Raw genomic sequence first — 24,387 nt, 5'->3', positions numbered from 1 at the left:
AGTCTTGCAAGAGCAGGAGACTGCCGGCTGAATGACTGCTGGAACATGTACAAGGCATCTGGAAAAACTACAAGTTCCACCAGCCAACTGCAGATGAGGAAAGCATGAGCACAACAGGTGTATCCCTAGTTTCAAACTGAGGAGGAGAGCAAGCAGCTGATGCTAATTCACATTCTGTATTTCTTGAAACAGAAAACCCACTACTGCATTAATTGAATGAAATGAGGGCACCATCTGGGCTTGGCACACAAGCTGCCATGGTAACTACAAAATAATTAGCTAAATGTATTTTGAAGCCACTGAGCCAAATCACTATTTCCTGTATCATAGAGATGATATTATCAGCTTATGTAGAACGGCTGGCAGGCAGATCACTTTGCAACAGTGTTAATTCCTTTTATTATTCTACAAAACTCCTGCAAAAGCTTGAAGGAGAGTTCCTATATTTGACAACGAAGGAAACACTGAACATTAGAGAGGAGAGCAAGAAGTGGAGAATCTAGAATTGTCACTTTTAATACTTACTGCAAAAAAAGGCAAAATCTTTAGATATGCAATGTTAAACTCCATACAATGGCTTAGAAATTACCCCCATGCAATTCAGATTTTACTATTCTAAGATCTCAATCCAGAAGAGAACTCACTACTTCAACTTGGAAGCCAAAACTCTGTTTTATAGCCACAGAAGTCTCAAGTCTCAAATTTAAGGAATAAAACATGTTGTAGGTTATTTTTCATAATGGACACACAGGAATTCTGAATAACCTCTCACTCTACAAGCAATTTAAAAAAAAAAAATCTGCTGACAATTTAGCCCTGATCTTACATCTGTAATGAAAACACTCACACTAAGATTCACGCTGACTGAAATAGTTCTCCATCCTTTCATAGAATTATGTTAAAAAACCCCAAAACATACCTTTAATACTTTTCACAGAAAAAACCCTACTTGTACACTATCACTTTGAAACCAAAATAACAAAGGAATCTATAAAACAAAGGGAAAAGTATTGCTGTAGCAGGCATTTGAATAGAAGCAGAACTACACACATTTTGCATAAAATGATCCAAAATTATGATCAGAATGACCACTAACTGTTTATGGTTCTCCTTCCTATGCCAAAATTGTATGCATCATAAGTACTGACTGAGATTTTCCCTCCTCACCATAGCCACGTTCAAGATCTTATGCCATCACTGCCATTTCCCTGTCAATCCAAAAGAGGTGACTATACCAGCCCTTTAACAGGCAGTCAGACCTGCTGCTAAATCAGGCTGGAGCTCACTTGAGTGACAGTGGACCAGCTCACCTTCCAGCCAAAAAAGTTGTTTCCACAGCATTCGTAGTCCCAACTGGCCCAGTCAAGACTCAGACGGTTGCTGAGTCTGAGGGTCTCTCACAGCAGCATTCCTAGCCTGCTAGGCCAGCCAAGAACCCCGCCACCTTGAACATCACTTACCGTCTTGTCCACCTGGTTTGGTGTTGGCCCATGATTTGGCAACAGGAGCTGCTTCTGGAGGAGCAGGAACAGCAGGTTTCGGCTGTGTCTGCGGCACGTCTGGTTGTCTGGAATTAGAGGAAAAGCACTTGTGAATACAAGAGGGTGGGCACATAATAAGATTGTCAGGATTACTACTGCAAACAAGTGAATGAAATGAGGTAGCTATGCAGCTGAAGAACCAATAACCACTTTTCTGTAGAAAAAGCATTTTCTTATATAAAAAGAGTGGTTATAGTAAAAGTTAAAAATTGGAATAAATTAGCTAATTCTTTCAAGAGCTGATTCCCCAAAGTAGAGAGAAATGAATTAAAATGGCTAGGCAGAAAATGCAGTCAGTCATGAATAGAATTATAACTTTTGAAGTAGTGCATTGGACAATCAAAAATCAATCTACAACCATGAAAGGGAGTAATTTGGAATAATGTTCTCTTGCCTCACGAGTTGAGAGAGGGAAGCACTTAAAGACCACCATGAACTGAGAGAAAAGACAAATATATGCCAGAAATTACAAATTAAAAGGAACTAGTAAGGAAAGCTAAAGACATCACGAAAAAAAATTTACGGGTAGCATGAACTGGAGCCCACAAGTTTAAGTATATTAAGAACAAAGTGTCAATTTCACCATCTTCACAATGAAAAGGCAGACATTTACCATAAGCACTCATTTTGTCCAATACAAGACCCAGGCATATTCTTGAAGATCTTTTAATCTACAGATTCAGTGATGATGTTTAACTTCTTTCAAGAATAGCTATTTCTGAAATCTGCATATTCAGATAACTTAAGAGTCTAAAGCATTAGTGTCTGTAAGTCAGACCTCCAGCTCAGTAGCACTCATTTTCGATAAAACAGGAATTATGGGGCAAATCCAGTAGTCTAGAATCACTTTATTATACCAGTAGAGATAACTAGTGCAATATCATGTCAGTTAACTTACAATAAACAATTGTAAATGCTTGAAATAGATCCCAGAGTAACCCAAAATTTCTCAAGACTGCCACTGAGAAGTCAGTTCCCTTTGGGTTCTGCGATGATCAGTCCAAAGCACTTACACGGTGTGTCTCAGAAATGATGTAGAAGTAAACATCACCAAAAAAAAAAAAAAAATCACTGCTGGGGAGAAACACACTGACTTCTCACAAGGAAAACTGAACGCAATTTTGATTTGTCTGCACAGATTACTAGAATTTAAAAAAGAAATAAAAACTAATCTCTTCAGTTTCCACTTAGTTATATTTTCTTACAGCCGCACATTTTCTAAACAGACTTTGGGGAAGTTGGAACTTACGTGGCTGTACTTTGTCACACAGAAGTGAAACAAGGAACAAGACAGGTAAGAGTTTATTTCTTGCACTTCTACTGTTTCAAAGCCAAGCCCATTTAGAATTTGGGTTATCCAAACACTGTCCTATAGGTGTACCATTTGATACAGGAAAGAACGCAGCTTGGTGCTAGCTGAATTAATCAAATCAATACACGACAGGCTGCACTATCCAGGAAAAAGGGACTGAGGCAACACCCATAGAAAGAGTGACAACTTGGGAAAGCAACAGAAAAAAATTTCATAATCACAGGCAACAACTCACTCATGTGAACTCCAATGCAGTGATATGACAGAAAAAGAATTAAACTAAAGCAAGCTGATGTCAAGATATTACCATTAACCACAACACTTGCAAGAGGAATACCAGAACACTTTACATGTAAACTGCAGCATTTATAAACTCATTGAAATATTGGAGAAATATAGCAGTAATTACAAAACTGGTCTGAAGACTTGAGCAAATGCATTAGATGGTCTAAATTTTAGAGAATTTACTCATGACCTGGGCAGACATACCCACTCCTGGGAGCAAATCCTTCCCCCGACTAGTTTTACTTGTATGTGGTCTGAGGCCTTTATCAGAATAGCGCATGTGAAAATACAAAGGCAAAAACCTTCCAGTTGCAGATAAGGGACAGCTATTTATTTATTTATTAAACGCAACATCAGCTACTGAATATACTTCTAACACATGCAGCAGGCTATGGAAAGGCAGGCAAAGATGCAGATAAAGTGTGTTTTAGTCAAGCTACCGGCTCAACACAGATTTAACTAGACAAAGTGTAAGCAACCCTGAAGTATAGGAAGATGTTGTTAAAGTACCCTACAACACACTGGGCAGAAAATTGTAAATTTGTAGTTTCATAAGCTTAAAAGAAAAAGCTAAACACAACTGTATGCTCCTGAAGTCTAACAGCTTTTCAGAGTGATGTCAAAAATTGGCATTTGAATGGAGGAAAGTATACAGGGAGAAATAAAGGGACAGCAAGAAGGGTAAGAAAACCTTTAATCATCTTCTGCTTTCACAAGAGCTAGTGACATACAACCAGTGCCTCCATTTTCAAGTGTTTTTTCAGAACAATTTATATATCATAGAATCACAGAATCATTTAGGTTGGAAAAGACCTTTAAGATCATCATGTCCAACCATTAACCTAACACTACCAAGTCCACCACTAAGCCAATTAAGGGTAGAGTAATAATTAATTTCATGTTTCCTGGCTTGGTGGCTGGATTATTTTTTAATGAAAGTAAAACCAGAATGAATCATTACGGTTGGAAAGGACCTCTAAGATCATCAGTCCAACCATCAACCCAACACCACCATGCCTACTAAACCATGTCCCAAAGTGCCATGTCTACCTGTTTTTTGAACACTTCCAGGGATGGTGACCCCACCACCTCTCTGGGCAGCCTGTTCCAATGCTTGACTACCCTTTCTGTGAAGAAATTTTTCATAATATCCAATCTAAACCTCCCCTGGTGCAGCTTGAGCCCGCTTCCTCTTGTCCCATTGCTAACTACTTGGGAGAAGAGCCCAACACCCACCTCACTACAACCTCCTTTCAGGTAGTTGTAGAGAGCAATAAGGTCTCCCCTCAGCCTCCTCTTCTCCAGGCTAAACAACCCCAGTTCCCTCAGCCGCTCCTCATAAGACTTGTGCTCCAGACCCTTCACCAGCTTCATTGCCCTTCTATGAACACACTCCAGCACCTCAATGTCCTTCTTGTAGTGAGGGGCCCAAAAGTGGACACAGTATTCCAGGTGTGGCCTCACCAGTGCTGAGTACAGGGGGACAATCACCTCCCTGCTCCTGCCGGCCACACTATTCCTGATAGAAGCCAGGATGCTGTTGGCCTTTCTGGCCACACTGCTGTCTCATGTTCAGCCACCTGTCTACCAACACCCCCAGGTCCTTTTCGGCCAGGCAGCTTTCCAGCCACTCTTCCCCAAGCCTGTAGTGTTGCATGGGGTTGTTGTGACCCAAGGGCAGGACCCTACACTGGACCTTGTAGAACCTCATACAATTGACCTCAGCCCATTGATCCAGCCTGTCCAGGTCCCTCTGCAGGGCCATCCTACCCTGGAGCAGATTGACACTCCCGCCCAGTTTGGTGTCATCTGCAAACTTACCGAAGGCACGCTCAATCCCCTCATCCCGATCATTGATAAAGATATTAAACAAGACTGGCCCCAAAACTGAGTCCTGGGGAACACTGCTTGTGACCAGTCACCAACTGGATTTAACTCTGTTCGCCACAACTCTCTGGGCTCAGCCAGCCAGCCAGCCAGTTTTTTACCCAGTGAAGAGCACACCTGCCTAAGCCATGAGCCACCAGCTTCCCTAGGAGGAAGCTGTGGGAGACTGTGTCAAAGGCTTTACTAAAGTCCAGGTAGATGACGTCCACAGCCTTTCCCTCATCCACCAGGCGGGTCACCAGGTCATTGAAGGAGATCAGGTTGGTCAAGCAGGACATGCCTTTCATGAACCCATGCTGGCTGGATTCATGAATAAACACTTAGAATGCACTTCTACTTTTGTAGTGAGAATGATATCCTGGTTTAAGCTTACATGGCAAAAAATTTACTTTAGAATACTTTCTAATTAGATTATTGAAAAGTTTTAGTCTGTGTTTTCTTTAGCTGGCCTCCTGTACAAGTGTGAAACAAACTTAGCAGATGAAACTGTACTGAGCATGGGAAATGATATTATACACAGTATACAGCAGTGCATTAACATCACCATCACTTCTATTTTGTTTATATCACATATTGGTGGAGTGTGAAACAGTAGTGTAAAGTTTAAGATAGAAAATTTCTTTAAGTCTGTAGAATTTATGGCATACTAACCAAACAAATTAAAGTGCAAATATTAAGAACCATTAGGAAAATAAAGCAGAGACTCAAACGAATGTATACAAATGAAGAATTTTTGAGCTTTCTCTGCCATACATCAGCACAATCACACTAAATTAATCAGATTTTTGCATACTCTCAAACTTGCAAGTTATTATTTAACTTAGCTGCTGTGTACCTAAGGGTTCCTCCTAGCGTTTCAAGAGAAGCTTAAAGTGATTACACTGATCTTACAAAAAAGTGCTGTGGCATTTCCTTTAAGCAGCCATCAAAACTTACACAAAGGTAGCCACATCAGGTGGCTAAAGGAAACACTCATCCCCTCAAACGGAATTTATAACATACTGCTTTCAGCTTAAGTGGGGGGGTTGTTTTTTTGTTGTTGTTGTGGTGGTTTTTGGTTTTGGTGGTTTTTTTGTGTTTGTTTTTTTGTTTGGTTTTTAAACTATCCCACTAATAGCAAGATTATTCCTCACAAAAAATTAATAGTGGTGCTACTTCCTCTCTGGTAGCTATCTTGAGGACAGTCAGGTCTAGCCAATTTCTTTCCATGCCCTGCCCACCCCTAGTTTTGGGAAAACTTGAGAGAAATGGCACAGCAAAACAACCCTGATCTCATTGGTCACTTACTTTTCTTCTTCGTGCTGTTCTTGTTTGGAAGCCCATCCTGTGCCGTCTTTAGGCACGATGTTCACATTAGGGTCATTGCCTTTGTTCTCTGCTTTGAGACTGGGGAGGTTAGCTGGGGGAGGCATCCTCCTTGAAATAGCAACTTTTCCAAGACTCTGTAATCCATGGCGTGCGGCAACTGCATGCCAAAACAGAAAGTCCAAGTTAACAACACTGTTTAGCAGGTAGCGTTCATGCAAAGTTGCACAAACCAGTAAAAATGTTTTGTAATAAACTCAAAAACTTTAAGTGCATAAGAATTAGAAATTAGGAATTAAAAATTTTTCATTAGTTAACTTAAAAAAAGGTAATTAGAAATACTTGGTTTGGGAGAGCTTGAGTACTTTTTGAATAGAGTCACTATGGTTAGCCTATTCCAGAGATTAAAAAGGATATATGGCCCCACCTTTATATACAATGCTCAGTGACAGAAAGTTAGAGGAGCCATTTAAAATATGATGTTGGTGTCTTAATATCCTTTAACACGTTGCCAAGTATGATTCTCTTGCTCTTTTTGCAGTTTAATGTACCTTGATGAGTCCAGGAATACCCACATGGGTCCAGCCCATTTCTTTTTTGTGGCCAGCTTCAGCTGGCAGATGCTGCTCTTGCAAAAACATTCCTACAAATTGCATTTACTCCAGACCACAAGTATGAAAAAGCAATACGAAGCTAACACACTACACAGGACATTCAACCTACCAACTAATCAACTCAGGTGAACAAGTACAGGATACTACCCTAGGCATGTTGTATCATTACAAAACATCTCAGTTTCAACCTTTAAAAAGAATATTGTGATAAACTTTAACACTTCCCCCTCTTTCACCCCCCAATTTAGGCAAGTATGTCAAATCAAATTCAAAGCCTTTAGAGTATCATCCTCTCTTCATTCTCAATCCAATCCATCATGAAAAAGCAGGCCCACAGTGGCCTCATTTGAAACATCAGTGTAAGTTTCACACAATGATTGTCTTCAAAACAGACAAATCACCTGATCTGAAAGTAAGCATTGCCTTCTTGTTAATCAAACACCTCCAGTACCACAAAGGTTTTCTGGAAGACAGTAAAAAGCACAGCTGGGGAATGGCATATCATATGCTGATAACAAATGGAGACTGCAACTATAAAACAGTTTTTATTTACCTACATCCTACTTCCTACTAGACTGCAAGTGCTCTCTCCCTGAACTGATACTCTTGTTTGCAGCTAACCAGAAACTGTAACCAACACTGTTTTCCAGAATTCTTCCACCTAACTGTTGTATCAAGCAGTTAAAAAAAAAATCTTAGCATGATTAAGCGCTCATATACTTAGCACTCTTAATTAGTACTACAGTAATGATGAAACAGAACACAAAACTAAAGTCAGTTTACTCACCTGTGGTTTTCTGAGTTTCCAGTGACTTTCCCTTGTAAGTATTAAACAGACTGAGTGTTGCATACTTCGTTTTTCCATCCTTTGCTTTTGTACTCTGGCCTGACTTTTCCGACATTTCGATGGAAACTCATCGAGTCTGGTACCTCCTGCTCACCCCTCAAAATGTGCCTGAAAAGAAGAACAAAAGAAAAGTAATTTGAATATAAGCCAATACTTAAGACAGACTTCCTAGGACAAAAGTCGACAGCATTTAACACCATTAGCACTGTTTCACTTAAGCATACTGGAGATGCCAGAGAATGCACTAGCTCCAGAAACCCCTAGGCTTATGTAACACTTGTAATTTTAAAGTATTTCCATCTCTACAATTTGAATATCACAAAATCAGGAGGGTCAGCATTTAATTAATATCAAACCCTGTAAAAGTGGTAAATATCATCCATGATTTCACTAAAAAAAACCCCAAACATGCAAAGCTTCCACCAGCAGCTAGCTGCCCACTGGGGAAGCTCAATGACCTCACCCACCCCCAAAGCCAAGTGCTGATATACCATTAACTGTGGTACAGTATTTCTGGAATTTGCTTTTTTCCCAATTAAAATAATAATGAACTCAGCAGCTAGAGAAATTAAATACACCAAGTCAGAATTTTTCTTTATCAAAACTAGAAACACAGTATATTTGGACAGGGACGGTGAGAATTCCTTAAACCAAGTTACACTATTCTTCTTGCAGCAGTAAGTTACAGGGCTGTTAGAGCAGGTCATGTCCCTCCTTCCCCCAGAACAGCAGGCCTTGAGAAAAAGAACCCAATAATTATCACTGATACTTCACTAGAAGTCCTTAGAAGGAACTTGACAGAGTTGCTACTCATCATCAGGCAGGAACACAAGTGAGCATTCGCTTAAACAGAACATTATTATATAGTTGATTTTTCTTAACAACACTCAAAAAGCTTGCTGCCCTCCATACAATAACAATTTTTTATATATTTCCAATGAATTTCAGAATACATATGCTCAAATACTCTTGTGTTTCATTCTAAAAGCAGACAGCAAGAAGCAAGACATCCCGCTCAAACCCTTTGGTGATCAGCAAACTCCCTGGTCAAACTCACAAGCCTCAGAAGACCTTCAAAAGGAACCTGATTCACGTGCAAGGCACTCATGTATTAAGAGAAGTCTGCATGGACAAGCAGTCTAAAGAATAAAGCACTTATTTGGTCATGACAGACATTAACCAATGTCAAAAGATCAGGGAAGTTTCATTTATATAGGAATGATAACATTCACACCCTCCTCAGCCTTCTACCTCCATTTATAACCCATGATTGAAAAGATTAAGAAATGAAGATGACAAATAATCTTGGATGGTCCAGCTTCAGCAAGATTTGAGTCAGATGCTATTCTATTACAATCCACACAGACTGTTGCAAATGGGACAGTCTTCAGCTTCATATGGAGCCACATACATGGCTAAGAAATACATCCTCCCCTTTCACAAGGAGAAAGCAGCTCCCAGATTTTTTTGCAAGATAGCGTTTGGCTACTTCAACAGCATGTGTTACACTAACAGCCATTCCTAACATCACCCAAAAACACGAAATACAGGATGGAAGCAGGGTGCACCCAGCCCAAGTAGACCATGTAACCAGAACACAGACCTCGGATATGGTTGTTAAGGTCATTCCTGATCTATCAAAAAAACTACATATTGAGGCTGCAAGGCTTCACTGGAAGCCACAGCTCACTACTCAAACATCATCACAGGCACAGTGGGGAAAAAAAAAAAAACACACCAGCCTGATACACGAATTTAGACAAGCTTATCTTTGGAGCTATCAGTCAAGCAAATTTCAAGCAACCATTCACTGTTCACAGCTTCCCCAATACTTATTTGCGATTCAACAACATGTCAAGGTTTGCCCATTTTTATTATTCATGGCCACACAAATGCTTTCAGCTAGTCTGGAGACCTGAATCCAGGCAGACTAGTTTATCAAGCTGGAGTTTAAATCAGACATTAGGCCCTGCATTAGCCTCTTCTTCTATGAGCAAATGCAGTTTATCATAACATCTTCAGTAAAACATCTGTGAAAGAACATGGCAGATTCTTTCCCTTCAATTCTCCTGTTACTCGCTGCTCCCAGACTTGTATTTATGATAAAGAGTCCACCACAGTCATCCTGGAGCATCAAACAAATGAGAAGGTATTGGGCAGATAATTACCAGGAGCACATGGGTGGCAAACAAGCTTTCAGGTGTGCATATAACCTTATCAAGTAATACACTACAATTACTTGATACTTAGCCATGTTCACATACTCTTTCAAGTGAAAACAACTCATACATGGTTTTAATTTTCAGCCCAAGACTCACCCCAGCCCCATTTCTTGCCCCCCCCCCCCAATTCACAAAAGCAGCAAAGCCCTAACAGATGCACGCAGAGCAGAAAGCAGTTTGAGGCTGGTTTAAGACAATGCTGAGTTTTTGTCATATTTTCCAAAGCTTGTACCTTTGGTAGAGATCAAACATAGAAAATCTTAATCATAACTCTCTTCTTTACAGAATAAGACAGAATTTATACTTGGATAAATCTTAATTGTAACAATTGTTCTTTCTAGAACATTTGATAGCTTAAAGAACTGAAGGCGGTGATATGTTCCCTAATAATGCTTTTTTATGTCAAATTTACAAAAACTGGCCTGATCATTACAGCTGAGCTCTATGCCTTTTACAGTATTAAAATTCACATTGTTTGACAAGCTTTTTCCAAAGTTACACTACAAAGAAACAGAATATTTTCCACTGATTAAAATTGCACATTCCTCAGTAATCTGACTTGCAGAAAATAAATCAAGCACTACAAACAGTGCTCATTTAAATTAGGCCAGTCAATATATATTCATATTTAACTAAGTTGAGACCTGATACTGGTTGCCAAAGAAGATATACTTGCAAAATTAGACTTTAGACCAGGTACTCAAGCCAGGGATGACAAATCCTCCCTCTGAAGAGCCCATTTGGCCCTCTACAAACATACCTGCCAGGTCACATGTTAAACAAGCACCCAGTGCCACCTAACAACAGATATAGAGATAGTTGCATGGTTCTGAGCCATATGAAATGTATCCAGCTCCAAGACCTTTGCCTTTTCACTCAAACTTTAGTTGTATATGCTACATTCCAATACCAGAGCATTGGAATCATTCCCTCTATAGCACCACCTACAAGGTATTTTAACATAGGACATGTTTTAATTTATGCATACAATAGGTTGGCAAACTAGACTCACCAAGTGATTCCCAATTTGCCCTAATATTTATCTCTCTTGTTATAATCAGTAAGGTAGCTGTTAGTCTGAACTCTGTTAGTCAAATCCTTAAAAGTGAAGTGATGCTGTCCACCAGGTTTAGACTGTCATATGAGTAAGAACATGAGACAGCTGTGTACCTCTGAACAGCAGCAACATATAAAAGATGTCAGAACTACTTACCAAAATTAAATAACTACGATGACAGTGAACAGAAAACAGACAACAGTACAAGCAGCTGGCAGGGTTCACTGCACTATTAAGAAATATAGGCAAGTCAGTGGTTCATTTTGAATGACTACAATTACTATTATGCATAATTACAGAAGGCACAATGCTCCCAAAATTCTGGAGCAAAGATTACCTTTCAGCTGCTCTGTAATGTTATCAAATAAGTTAACTAACCTTCACTATGGCCTGAAGATTTTAAGGTTAAAAATTACTGTAATTTCTGTACCAGTCTATTTTTTCATACTGCAACTGGTTGGCTTACTCAGATCCTGCAATGAACTCAGAAGGACGTGTACAGAAATTAGCACAGTAAGTGCCATAAATTCTAGGTATCCTGGTATCTGTTAAGGAGTATTTACTTGTGCCCTCTTAGATACTTACAGTTGGTAGAAAAGCAAACAATGCAGTATATTCCAGACTGCAGAATTGTATTTTTAAAATAATAATAAAAACCCAGCAGACAAAAACCCCATGCATACCACACAGACCTTTTCCACTAAGTTCCTAGCTCTCCTGATCATTTTAGAATTCCCCAAAATGTCTGTAAACTCTGCACAGTATTCCATTAGGACCAACTGCAGACTAGAAAAGATCTTACCTCCACTTTGGAAAAAAGTTCTTATGTGATTAAATAAGGAAGAAAGTATTACATATTTTGAGGTCACTTGTGAGGACTGGAGCATTAAGATGTTTAAAACATCTAACAACTTAACTCAGCAATGCTTCTCTGGCTTCCTTCCTTCTCTCCCACCATGTCCATTTCAGTGTTTTGTAGTTTCATTATATATATGAAAAAACAGTTTTACATACATGCGAGAACAGAACAGCATTCTGTGTAAGCTACAGTATTTTGTTGTCTTGGTGAAGAAGTACAGACAGGCATGGAAAGGGGAAGAGTTGTGTAAAGGTTCAGGTAGAAAGTTAGCTGCTTCATCCACAGTTTTTGGTGGGGGCAGATCAACTCTTACTACTGCCATAGGAAATAACTGTATTCTCTATGTTATGGTCTTCCAATTAATATGTTTCTGTATATATTTGAGGCACAGCACACACCATTCCTCACCTTTGGGAGAAAGATTAGTATTCCCTGTATTTTTCAGACATCCCATCCTAGCTGATGTAAGCACAGATGACCACATGACAAACTCTCTAGATCCGTATTTCATACACTGTGTTTTTAAACCTCTAGACAAAACAAGTCTTTATTTTTTACACAAGTCTAACATGTCAAGAGACTTCTTCAGCAATATTAGTTATCTTTTATGCAGTCTTATCTTCTTAAATCCCACACCTATTTAGCCTACAAGAACACAATCAGTTAGGACAGGTAACCTGTACATTAGCTTCCAAGGATTCTGAAGTCTTAAAAAGGTTTAAGTAAATACTAGAATAATTCCCACATTCCCTGTTTAACACAGATAGGATATCTAGTCCCTGCCACCTCCACTCCAAGGGCTGTATTTTGGCTAAATTTGGAGAAGGATGAACTGCAATGACTTAAGGCAAAGCATACCATTCAAGACTCAAACCCGCTGAAGATTTCCTAGAACCTTCAACTCTCAGTGCCTCAAATGCCCATCTGTGAAGTGGGAAACATCATAAAAAACACTATATGAAAGTTTATGAATAACTGAGACATGTTAGCACCTCTCTCAAAACAGAAAACAAGAAACAAGTCCAGAAAGACTTTTCATACACTATTTTAAGCACACTAAAGAAAGCGGTTAAGGGGCAAAAAACATCATATACAAATTTGTCATTTATATCCAGCCATAACTCCACTTTTCTTAGAATAGCTTTGTTTCTGGCACACTGAAGAATGTGGTTCTGGTAAGTTCTGGAACTGAATAATACAACTGAAAAAAATGAAGCTTTTTTGTCACATGCTCAAATGATGTTAGAGGCAGATGTTCCCAAATTCAGTGTTATTAATTTCAAAAGACCATTGCGTTCAAAACCCCAAATAACTAACGTGGCATTAAAAATTTCAGCAAGAAAGGAAAGGTTTCATTTCAACTCTAAGTCTGGCCTATTTAGATTCTAGAAGTTCACTGAAGAAGCTGCCTCCTAACTGTAAAACCTAAGCATAATCTGCAGCTAGATATTAAATTCTGAAAAACAACTTTGTGATCTTCAGAAAAGAGAGTAATTTAGATAATTCACAGAAATATAAAGCCAATTTAAACCAGGGAAACATACAATACTGGATTCAATGTACTTGGAATGCAAAAAAGCCTTCTTTTAATGTAATCCATTATCAAGGAACCTTGTTATTTTAAATGAACACTCAAAAATATTGTAGTTATTGAATACATGGTTTTGCACAGAGAAGGCTGCATACAAGTAACAAATGGAATTACGATTAAACATACTGACTTCACTTCTCTGACATGGATGTTTATAAACAATACACACTAACAATCTCTTATTGATGACCTTATATTTACAGCTTTCTAGTGCCCAAAGCATCATTCTAGGACTGAGGTTTTCAGGCCCAATTTTTGTTAAAAAAACCAACCCACACACCCAAACATTTTGGCCATTTATCGCACTATTAAGCATTCTTAATAGCTTCAGCACTAGTCAGCTTAATCTGACATGAAAACAAGCTTCAAAAACCTCCAGTGACACTTAAGTAGCAAAAGTCTCTGTCAAATCAAAGTATCTAATAAAAAAAGCCTCTAAGGTCAGGATTCCCCCCGCTCCAAGAACAATTTGCAGCAGGGTTCATTGTCAAGTAGGTTGTTGCTAAGCAGGATGAAAATTGCAGTAAAGATTTTGGGGCCTTTTGAGCTTCTATTTCATGTACCTCAGACATGGCTCTATGACCTACAAGAGTAGAAGCTCTCCAGATCTTCAAAGAGTTCTGGGTAGATATCACTACAACTCATTCTTGAACAAGATCTATACCAAGTTTTATTTCTTTAGAAAGCCAGGCTAATACACATGTCCATCTCCATTTTTCTTCCCCATCTCTAGATTTTGGGCTCACTGTTCTTCAGCAGAGCTTGAAAGAGGGTACACAATGCAAAGATTGCATTGATTCTATAAATTCTGTTAAGGTATGTGGCTGAGTAGGTGATTAAAAGGGTTTTCTTTTCCATCTCTTCTGCACCCTTCACCTCAGAAGAAAAACTGTAGCACAGGACGATCCCTGAAGCACTAGATAATCTATCGAGCAGTATTGTTAACGGCCACCAAACAGAAAATCAAAATGAGTTTTCCTCCTTAGAACCAAAGCACTCTGTCACGAGACAAAGCTGTAGCAAAGCAGGCTTTGCTAGTTCTATCATTATTCTAATTACTCCCCTTTAAAGCCTAAGAAAGTCTTTCCAAGACACTACCAAAACTAGGTATGTCAGGGAGAAAACAGATCATGACAGAAGGCGCCCATTTTAGGACATTATCCCATAGATGCATCTTATAAAAATGCAGTCTGTGGCTGCCAGAAATGAGCATCCACAAATATGTCTGCATCAGTTCTAAGAGACACCTAACAACAGTCAAATAGTTACAAAGCTAAGCAATGAAAAACAACCAAAATTAGCCACCCACAAAAAGTCTACACAGAAACTAACTTTACCACAAAGCATATGTTACTTTAAACTAGCAATCTACAGAGCAAGCAAATCTTCTGCTGCATTAGAAAGATTGGAAGCCAGCTTGTTGAATTGTCTTCTGCAAGGAATACTAGTCACCTAGAACATGGCCTTCCAACAGGACAACCAGCAACAAACCACAACATCTCATCGAAATTTTATTAGGAGTCTCTCAAGTCTAACATGGCACTAATAGCAATGACTAACACTTTTAGAATAAACTTCTAGGGCACATCCTGCAGCAGAAAAATATTAGCACAGACTAAAATAATCTGTCAGTTCTATTCATTTTTTTCCAGTGCATTCTTGAGAACAAAAGGAATAATGAGTTAAGAGCAGCTGGCTGGAATAAAAAGCCACAGATAAAAGGACAGCAACCATGCAAACCTCAAATTTGTCTCTAGCCACAGATTTGAATATATATTTAACTATATGTCCATGAATATTTCACTTAACATGCACAGAAATCATATTCCTGTGGAACAGCCCTGCCAGAAGAACCTTGATCCATAGGCTCAATCACAATCAACATGTCTTTTTAAATGTACTCATATAACAAGCGATCAAAAAGCCACAGACAGTATAAACTCACACTGGCAATAAAACTGTCAAAAATGCACTAGATATTTTAATGCATCACACAGCTTCTTTCTTTTAGCTAAGATAATTTCTGATACCTGTACTGTTTATGAAATCTTCTCCTTCTGAAGTGACCTCAGGTAACAGAGACGTTATGGTCCCCTGCCCTCACAGGCAGAATGATGCCAGTACAGCTAGTTAAGAACTCTGGGAAAAGAAAGAACAGTTTTCATTTCATTTAGTTTGAGGATAATTTTTTTTCCATGTTTATATTCCAAGTATCAAAAAAAAAAAAAAAAAAAAGCTGTTCAATATTTTGACAAATACTATCTAAATATGATCTAAGGCAATACTGTTACCCAGGGATTCAATGCTTTCAATGTTTATGTATGTCACTTTCTTCCATATTTTACACCAGTGGCCCCATTTTGGCCTCCCACTTTCTACTGGATAAGAGAAGCTGTTCTTCAACACAGCTCTTACACTTACTTTTGCCTTTTACAAGGAAGGAAGGAGAAGTAAAGAGGCACTGAAACATAAATACAGACATTCTTATGAACAAAATGCTGAAATTAGTAAGCACGTCCCTAAAAATGTGTTTCAGTTCTTGACTATTGTACGTGCAGAAGATGTAAAACCTCTGTCTACTTTAGCTTTATAATTACACTTTTAAGTACTCTTCTGGCTGTAGCTTCTTCCACATTTGAGACATAAACCCAGTTTTATCACTAGAGGAAAGTGCTATCAATGAAACATTTAAAATAGATAGTATAAGACTGACTACAGAAGGCATGTTACAAATTATCAAAGAACAAAAAGACATGTTTTTGAGATTTACAAAGATAGGTTTTAAAGGTTGATAGGTACTAAAAGATGACCAAACAATGACTACCTAACTTTTTTTGAAATGCTTTCTTGTCACATTTGTAAAGAGATGGCCACATACTAAAGCAAATTCTCTTGAAACTAAGAGAAAGGTTCTTTCCAAAGCCCTACACAGAATTAATTTGGCTGTGATAACATTCAATGCAGGTCCTCACCATATCAAGGAATGGACAGTAAAGAAGTGGTTCAAATGAAAAAAAAAAAACAACCCAAAAAAACCCACCACACACAAAACAACTCTTTTCCAAGGAAAAAAGCTGGAAGAACAAAGCTCTGGCACCACCTCTCACTGGAAGAGGCTGATGAACTGAAATTTAGGTTCAGTTTAAATTTTAGACTAAAGCCACAATGCCTCCAGTATTTTTAGGCCTCTATCTCCTGCTACAGTCAATGGGAATTAAGTTCCTACAGGGTATGATTTGAGCTGAAGTTCCCACCCTGTGACTCAAATTAGCGGAGTGGCTAGTAACTTTTTATGGGTAGTTTCACTGTTACTCATTCAGACGCTCACCAAGAGCCAGAAACATATTTAACTTTTACTTTATCACTAGGAAGACACAAAGGCAGCACATCACCACAGAAAAAGAGAAGAAAGCAACACACACTCCCAAGCAACAGGCAGTGAACAAGGTCCAGAGTGCAGACACCTACTAACCAGCAGCAGATGAACAGGTGACTTAAAGGAAATTCAGGACCGACTAACAACCAACCCCCGCCCTTCTTCCCAGCAGGGAAGAACATTTCCTCAGACTACTGCTCCTATGTCTTTACATTAAGGCTTTCACTCTTTCTAGTCAGTTTTCTAATAAATTTACATCCTCCATAAAGGAAGGACAATAGCTTTCTATTTTCAAGATAAGTTTATAATTAAAATAGAAATCAATTTTAAAAAGTATCAAGTATCAAAGTCAAGTATCAAAGAAGGTCAAATTAAGAAACTCCCTTCAAAGTATTTTGTATCTTCAACTTAAGTACAGATGATAAACTTAAAGCTCCAAAGCTCCCCCCTTTTGCTTGTCACATTAAACACTATTTCCAGAATTTCAGAAAATAGTAGTAGAATGTAATTCTTTGAATTACCAGAAGTTAGATAATGAAAAAGGGTACAAGTATCACCAGAGAGTTTTAACAAAAAAAAGCCTCTACTATGGCCTACAACTTCCTAGTCTGGAACACCATTAGACTTATCACTGCACCTCCACGTTCCACCACTCAGGCAAAGCCACACATACTGTCCCCCTGAACACCTAAAGTACAGTTGAGTAAATTCAAGAGTAACTGTACAGCTTATGCACAAGCTCCCTAAAATCCATTCTGCTCAGAATATTTACATCACAATTCTGAAATGAAAATCCAACATCTGCTATCTCCAGCAGCAGGACCTTTATGCACACAAGACTCCTACAGAAATCCTCTCCTATACTTACACCAGCATTCAAGTACCTTCAAGGAGTGAAATACTCAACATCCAGACTCAGCCCCAAGCATTTAATCTTCTGTGTAGCCAAGAAAATTGATGACTGGCTTAAAAGATGTAGACGGAAGTGATTTTAATTTGGCTTCTGAGTTTAGAAAATTTAGTCATTTTTTCAAACTTGTTTGCAACACAAGGGGTAGTTCTCTAGGCTAATATATTAATGGAATTTCCATACAACCACGTAACAAAGAGAATGGACTTAAAGGTTGACATAGTACACCATAGTTGCATGCATCACAGGCACCATAAAATGATGAGTATCAGAAACCTCATACTTGCCACTAGACCAAATGCATGTTGGGTTCAGCATTCACCTCTACTGTAATGGACCAGAATGGTCTTGCTATTAACACACCAACCTCAACACTGATCCAGCATATCTTGCTTCTGTCCTTACAGTCATGGTTTTGGAAGGCTGCATTTGTCCCAGATAGCTTCCCACTGATGAATGAAGTAAACGTAAACTCATGCTTAATGAAATAGTTCTCTGTATGGCTGCTGGCAAATGCAAATAGTAATGACAGACAGACTAGTGGAATAGGCTTACAATTCTTTTCAGAGCAATTCCCAGTTTAGGTTGAGGCACAACAAAGCAGCAATGCAAAACAAATCTTGTTTCTCACTGACACATGAATAAAAAGCTTCCAGAGCCTGGAAAGACTACTATCCATATTATATGAGAACAACAGTTACTAAACTAAAATTTCATCAGTGGGGTATAGTGACCATGTAAAATATACTACAACCTTCATTGGTATTAGAAGTATCTAGCTCATTTACTTAATTATTCTATGTAAACCAGACTAGTGGAAACAAAGTTAATACCACCACTACAGCTCAAGTAAAAATGACAAAGATTAATAACTACTACTAACTGTACTGTATTAGAAGCATTCCTTCAAGTACCAGCCCATTTTCAAGTTAGAGTACATTTAAACAGCTTCTTTGCCAGAAAGGATTTTTCAAGATATTCCAGTAAAGAGACCGACAGCATGTGCCACACGTCAGAACTAGCACACCATAAAGCTAATGCACTAACACAACACAGCTATTCTTGCCATGTTTTGATAATCCTCAAACATAAATTAGAATAATTTACATGTTTTTGCAAGAATACAAAAAATATTTCAACTAAAAATGTATTAATTTCTGAAAATTTAAGATCCAAACTTCTTTGCAGCTCACTTTTAAGGCAGGCTATTTTATTCCTTCTTAGCCTGACAATTTCTTTAGAAGTCTTTATTTCTTTGTCACTAAGCATCAGAGCAAATTTTTTGCAAGACAGACTTTTGATTTTACGGTTTCATGCAGTTGGTTAAGAAACTTTTCAAAACCGTAAATTTTTAATTGTGGCAGGAGTTTTGAAATGCTGGAAGGAAGCCAGGACCAGAAAAAAAAGTAAGAACAGTTTCTATACAATTAAAGAGAGCATCATAATGAGATATGTTCTCGTTACTTCTGGGAACAGAACGATGTAAGTGCTTTCACCCAATTAGCTTTTCAACTTGCAGATGCCAAATGACATTTTTATTTTAAAGATTTGCAAAAGCATTTATTAAAGAAATTTCCATTATTTAGAAGAATGAGAAAACTTCAAAGCTCTGAAAACTGAATCGCTGCCTATTTGAGAAAAAGATAAGGGAATAAATTAAGGCAAATTCTTGCAGAAACAAGCCATGTACCTGCTATCAAAGTGCAGTACTCAAATAGTAGGTTGGTAGGCAGTGCTCTTCTCTGAATACAGAAAACTAATGTGACCTGTCTTACCTATCAGAATTCTTTAACTGAAAAAGTTACAACTATTCACTAGGCTTCTTAACTAAGTAATTTAGGGCAGTTTATCCTGACCACAGCCACTCTCTGTAAAGGCATCTGTTAAAGATCACAAACAGTCCCTTAAAAAAATTACAAACACACTTAGCATGCTGTTACAAGTACCACTTTGTTTCCTGCTCAACTGCATCACACTATCCAGCAGAAGCCTGGAAAGGTGAAAATACCAGCGTACCCATTGTCCCCATGCACACAGAAAGCAACATGGGGAGTCTCCTCCTCAGAGGCATCCTGAGTAGCAGTTGCTCTGTCAGGCTGAGAACAGGGGAGCAAAAGGGAAGTCCACAGTGGGGCTGCAAAAGAAGCTATACAACTGATGACATACAGATGTTCCCATGTCTGTTCAAATGAAAGTGCTGAAAATATGCAAATGGTTGGCACTTCTCTGCACTTGCTACATTTAGATTTAATTGCATGGAAAGAATAATCAGAACCGGTGATGATGATGGGTTTGAGGATCCATTTGCAAGAATAAAGGAAACAGAAATCTCCACATGTTAACGGATTTTCTCTTATTTCTAAACATACAGAGTATCAGCAAGCTGTGGTTCCCTTCCGGCTACACTTAAGCAGATCTGATTCCAGACGCAGGCTGAACAGCGCTCAGGATCTGTTCCTCTGCAGGTGGCTGTCTGGGATAAGTTACCAGAAACAACAGCTGAGCTGAACAAGAGTTGACTCCTTAAGTCGGTCACAGCGTTTGGTGCAGAACACTTCCTTTTAGGAAGCTGATGAAAGATAATCAATAGGTACATGAAAATAGACCGGATTCCCGACAGATGAGCAGCAGGAGTTGCAGCCATTTAAAATTACCCATCTCTCTATAGTTTCATTTTTCCCCTTTCATTTCTAATACTCTTACTGCAAAAGCCCTCACACTTTATTACAAACTCTGAAACAATGCTGTCCTGGTTGCAGCTGGGATAGAGTTAATTTTCTTCCTAGTAGCTGGTATAGTGCAGTGTTTTGGATTTAGTATGAGAATAATGTTGATAACACACTGACATTTTAGTTGTTGCTAAGTAGTGCTTACACTAAGTCAAGGCCTTTTCAGCTTCTCATGCTCTACAAACTGAGAAGGCTGGAGATGCACAAGCACCTGGGAGGCCGTACAGTCAGGACAGCTGACCCAAACTGGCCAAAGGGGTATTCCATACCATATGACATCCTGCTCGGTATGTAAATTAGGGGAAAGCTGGCCGGGGGGCCACTGCTCAGGGACAGGCTGGGCATCAGTCAGTTGGTGGTGAGCAACTGTTTTTCATTTGCATCACTTGTCTGTCTTGGGTTTTATTTCTTCGTTATTATCCTTTTCATTACATTTTATTATTATTACTATATTTCAATTTTTAAACTGTTGTTATCTCAACTGTTGTTATCTCAAAAGTGTTCTCACTTTTACTCTTCCAATTCTCTCCCCCATCCCATTGGATGGAGGGGAACTGAGCAAGCAGCTGTGTGGTGGGTGCTTAGTTGCCAGCTGGGGTTAAACCACAACAAACTGGCAGCATATTTCCACCTCCCTCCCCACCCACCCCATGTTGAACTGGACAGTGGAAGAGAGCAGGACAGATTAAGAGACAAATGTAAAGACATTCCTTGCTGTGAATAACTCGAAGAATCTTTTTCAAGACTTCCATTTCCTGCTTCTTTACCACAATTTCCAAGCTCCACTGTAATAATTAACATTTCTTGACAGAGGAAGAGACACTTAGTTGCAGCATTCTTCCCCAAGGAACCACAACTCACTCTGAACAGTGGATTTCTCTCCACATTGTATCTTTCTGCACCTTTAAAGCATCCCTGACCCCAGTGGCAAATAAGTAAAAGTTTTTATACAAAACTTGGTTTTCCAAAGCCCCTATCCATAGATCAGTCCTTAAATAACATAAATAGCTACAGCTAAGGTTTTTTACTTCAGAAATTAGTTAGATATTGCTTTGAAATAATGTTCAGGCAAGCTCTTCTGTTCATGAGCTCTTTCAGAATATTTTGGAAGCACACAAGAACCACTCTAGGGCTACATCCGTAAGGATTTTCATTCCTCTTTAGAGCAGATGTGCCAAAATGAACTCCCTCTTCTCTAGCTATTTTTTCCAACTTTTTTTCTGTTCACCTTCTCAAAATACTTTTGTTATTAAAGGATCCAACCTGAAGATGGAGGCAGTCATCAACAGCAGGAATCTACACAATAAACAGTTCTATACAGAGTTCTGTACAACCTTAGCACGATAAAAAACCTGTTCAAAAAGTTACTCTAATCAGTTTCATAATAACTTAAGCTACTTGTCACCACCATCAAAACTTCCCACCTTGGTCAACACCCAAATTCTGATTTTTCCTGTAACTCCTACCATATTCCTAACCTCATTCATGTACATAAAAAATAATCATAATTTTGCCTCTGTATTAAGAGATGTTACAGCATATTTGCTTTTAAGGATATCAAAGATAGAACCACTGTGATAATGAGAGCCAGGGTTGCCAAATGTACCAGCTTATAATACACCATTGACAGCATCAATAAAACACTTCACTCCTGTGCAAAGGCAGTAGAATTTCCTCCTTGGTCTGGTCCAGCTTGGAGAGAGCTGATGGCTGCTCACTAACAGTCTCTTCTACCTGCTGCCTGTTATCCTCTGGATCTCTGGTTACATGTTTTTCCCTGTGACTTGGTAGTTCCCTGGAGCAGAGACCATCTCCTTCACTGAAAGAATGCTCAGCATGTAAGAGACACAGCTGTGAAAACCACACTGACAACAGTTCTGGACAACACTGGTTAATTACAGTAATGGTCAACTTCAGCCCTCTGCTTTAGACTGGATTAATTCATGCTTTGTTAAAAAAAAGAAAAAAGATGAGGAGCTAAATTAGAAAAACCTTATCAGCATACCCTGCTTTATGTATCTGCCTTTTCAGCATTACAGAACCCATTTTCCATGGAAGTTAACTTGCATCTGCCAAATGGCTGCAGATGAAATTTAACATCTTCAGTTGCTCTTGGTTCTGTTTGTTCTGCTTCGGAAAAAAAAAAAAATCCCATGTGTCCCTTGATACTCTGCTTTCAAGATGCAGTAGGTAAATAATTAAGAAGGCTCAATATATTATCAAAATATTTATCAAGAAACTTTTCTTTATCCAAAGCTAAGTGCATACTACAAAGCTCTCTCCATGCTGACAGGTTGATTTGTGGCATGAAAAACATCTCCTAAGGTGACTCCAACAAATTGACCAAGTAGCTATATCACAAGCCAAAGGCAAGTTTTTCTTACTAGAACACATCCTTTCCTACAGACTATTTATATATATTGGCAAGAGAAAATGTTACTGTTCCTCCTCACTAGAACGCTTCTGCTGTGCACCTATATATACACCTAGATACATGTGTACAAGAAGCACAGACTGTCCTAAACACTATCATAAAACAAGCCCTGTAAATACAATAATTTCTTTCTTGCAAAATGAAAGCATCAATGCATTGATCTAGAGACAGTGAGGTCCTTCGGTAGAATATGGTTACTTTGAAATAGAAGAAAATATATTAAGTCCTAAAGCACATGAAGTCTTAAACTGGGAGAAAATAATTCACTTCTCAAACAAAATGAAGATGTTCCTCCACTTTCACCTTAGTTGAAGACTCAAATCAGTTAAAATAATGGTTTTTTTGACAAGAATAACTTAAACTACTACTCCTGCAAATACAATTTAAGTCTACAGTCATAATTTCAAATTATAAGTTAAAATTTACAAACACTAAAAATCTAGGAATATGCTTACAAAACATTAATTTTAAAACAAGCTGTAGCTGTTTACATGATTTAATGAGGACAGCCTGAAAAGGTTTGCTTTTCTAAGCAGAGAAAGTTTGATTTCCTAGCTTAAGCAAGCAGTGTGGCAAAAACCATGCAACCTAGTCATTCCTGGGTTTACTATGAAGAACTGTTTAGTACCTCTGAGCATGGTGAGCTACATCTTACATCCCAACTAACTAAAAATTGAGTAAAGCTGCCATTTCACTTAGGAATCAGCTATACATTGATTTAAAGAGGTATTTAATAGACACCTCTTCTCTCAGTCACCCAGCACCAGGTGATACCACAGTTCTTCAGGCACCGCTTGTACATTTGATGTACCTGAATATGAAGTGCAGTAATTCCTGTCTCTGACTTTTGTAAGCACCTGAAAGTGTAGCCCACATTATTTTCAAATACATATCAGTTAAATTTTATCACCATCATACTTCAAATTGAAGATATGTAATGTTGATTCTGCACTATAATTTTACCATTAATCAAGACAATGTCAGATATATAAAAACATGAACAATGCAAACAATACACAGCTTCTCCCTTTAATACATTTGCAATCTGTAACAGACTAGTTCGTTAGCATTTAGTTAGAATGTTATGTAATAGTTGAGCTATTTGTAATAAAAACAATCTATTTCTGTTAGCCTGCTCTTCGTAGACATAAAAGCTGTCTTCATCTGATTTTTATTAGGACTTCATCTTCCTCTGCTCTTTATGCATTTTTTAAGACTACTGTCTACTCCGTTCTTGTGTCACCAACACATACACAGCATTATTTCCTCCCACCTCCTCACACAAATCTCAGCTTTTGTTCTTACACCTGCTTTCACCCATGAGACATTTCCATGGGGTTCTGTAAAACCCAGACCCAAAAAAAAAAAAAAAAAAAGGAGGGCATGAAGCTGAGCGAAGAAAAAATTTGTTACAGAAG

The 24,387-nt window shown here is 38.4% G+C and overlaps 1 protein-coding gene across 6 annotated transcripts in view; it reads right to left on the bottom strand.

Moving 5' to 3' along the window:
* Positions 1 to 24,387, bottom strand: part of PRRC2C (proline rich coiled-coil 2C) — a 76,261-nt gene that overhangs the window by 49,208 nt on the left and 2,666 nt on the right. For all 6 annotated transcript variants that reach the window (XM_075711567.1, XM_075711568.1, XM_075711569.1 and 3 more), the window contains exons 2-5: positions 15,551 to 15,659; positions 7,732 to 7,899; positions 6,313 to 6,490; positions 1,461 to 1,567 (exon numbers count right to left, since the gene is read on the bottom strand). In XM_075711567.1, coding sequence (XP_075567682.1) covers positions 1,461 to 1,567; positions 6,313 to 6,490; positions 7,732 to 7,846 — 400 coding nt within the window. In that variant the 5' untranslated portion in view covers positions 7,847 to 7,899; positions 15,551 to 15,659. The remainder of the gene's footprint in view (positions 1 to 1,460; positions 1,568 to 6,312; positions 6,491 to 7,731; positions 7,900 to 15,550; positions 15,660 to 24,387) is intronic.

The sequence above is a fragment of the Pelecanus crispus genome, chromosome 5 (genome assembly GCF_030463565.1).
Source record: "Pelecanus crispus isolate bPelCri1 chromosome 5, bPelCri1.pri, whole genome shotgun sequence".
In the NCBI taxonomy this organism is placed as follows: Eukaryota; Metazoa; Chordata; class Aves; order Pelecaniformes; family Pelecanidae; genus Pelecanus; species Pelecanus crispus.
Note: the sequence above shows the minus strand (reverse complement) of the source record. Positions and strands in the feature narration are given on the sequence as shown.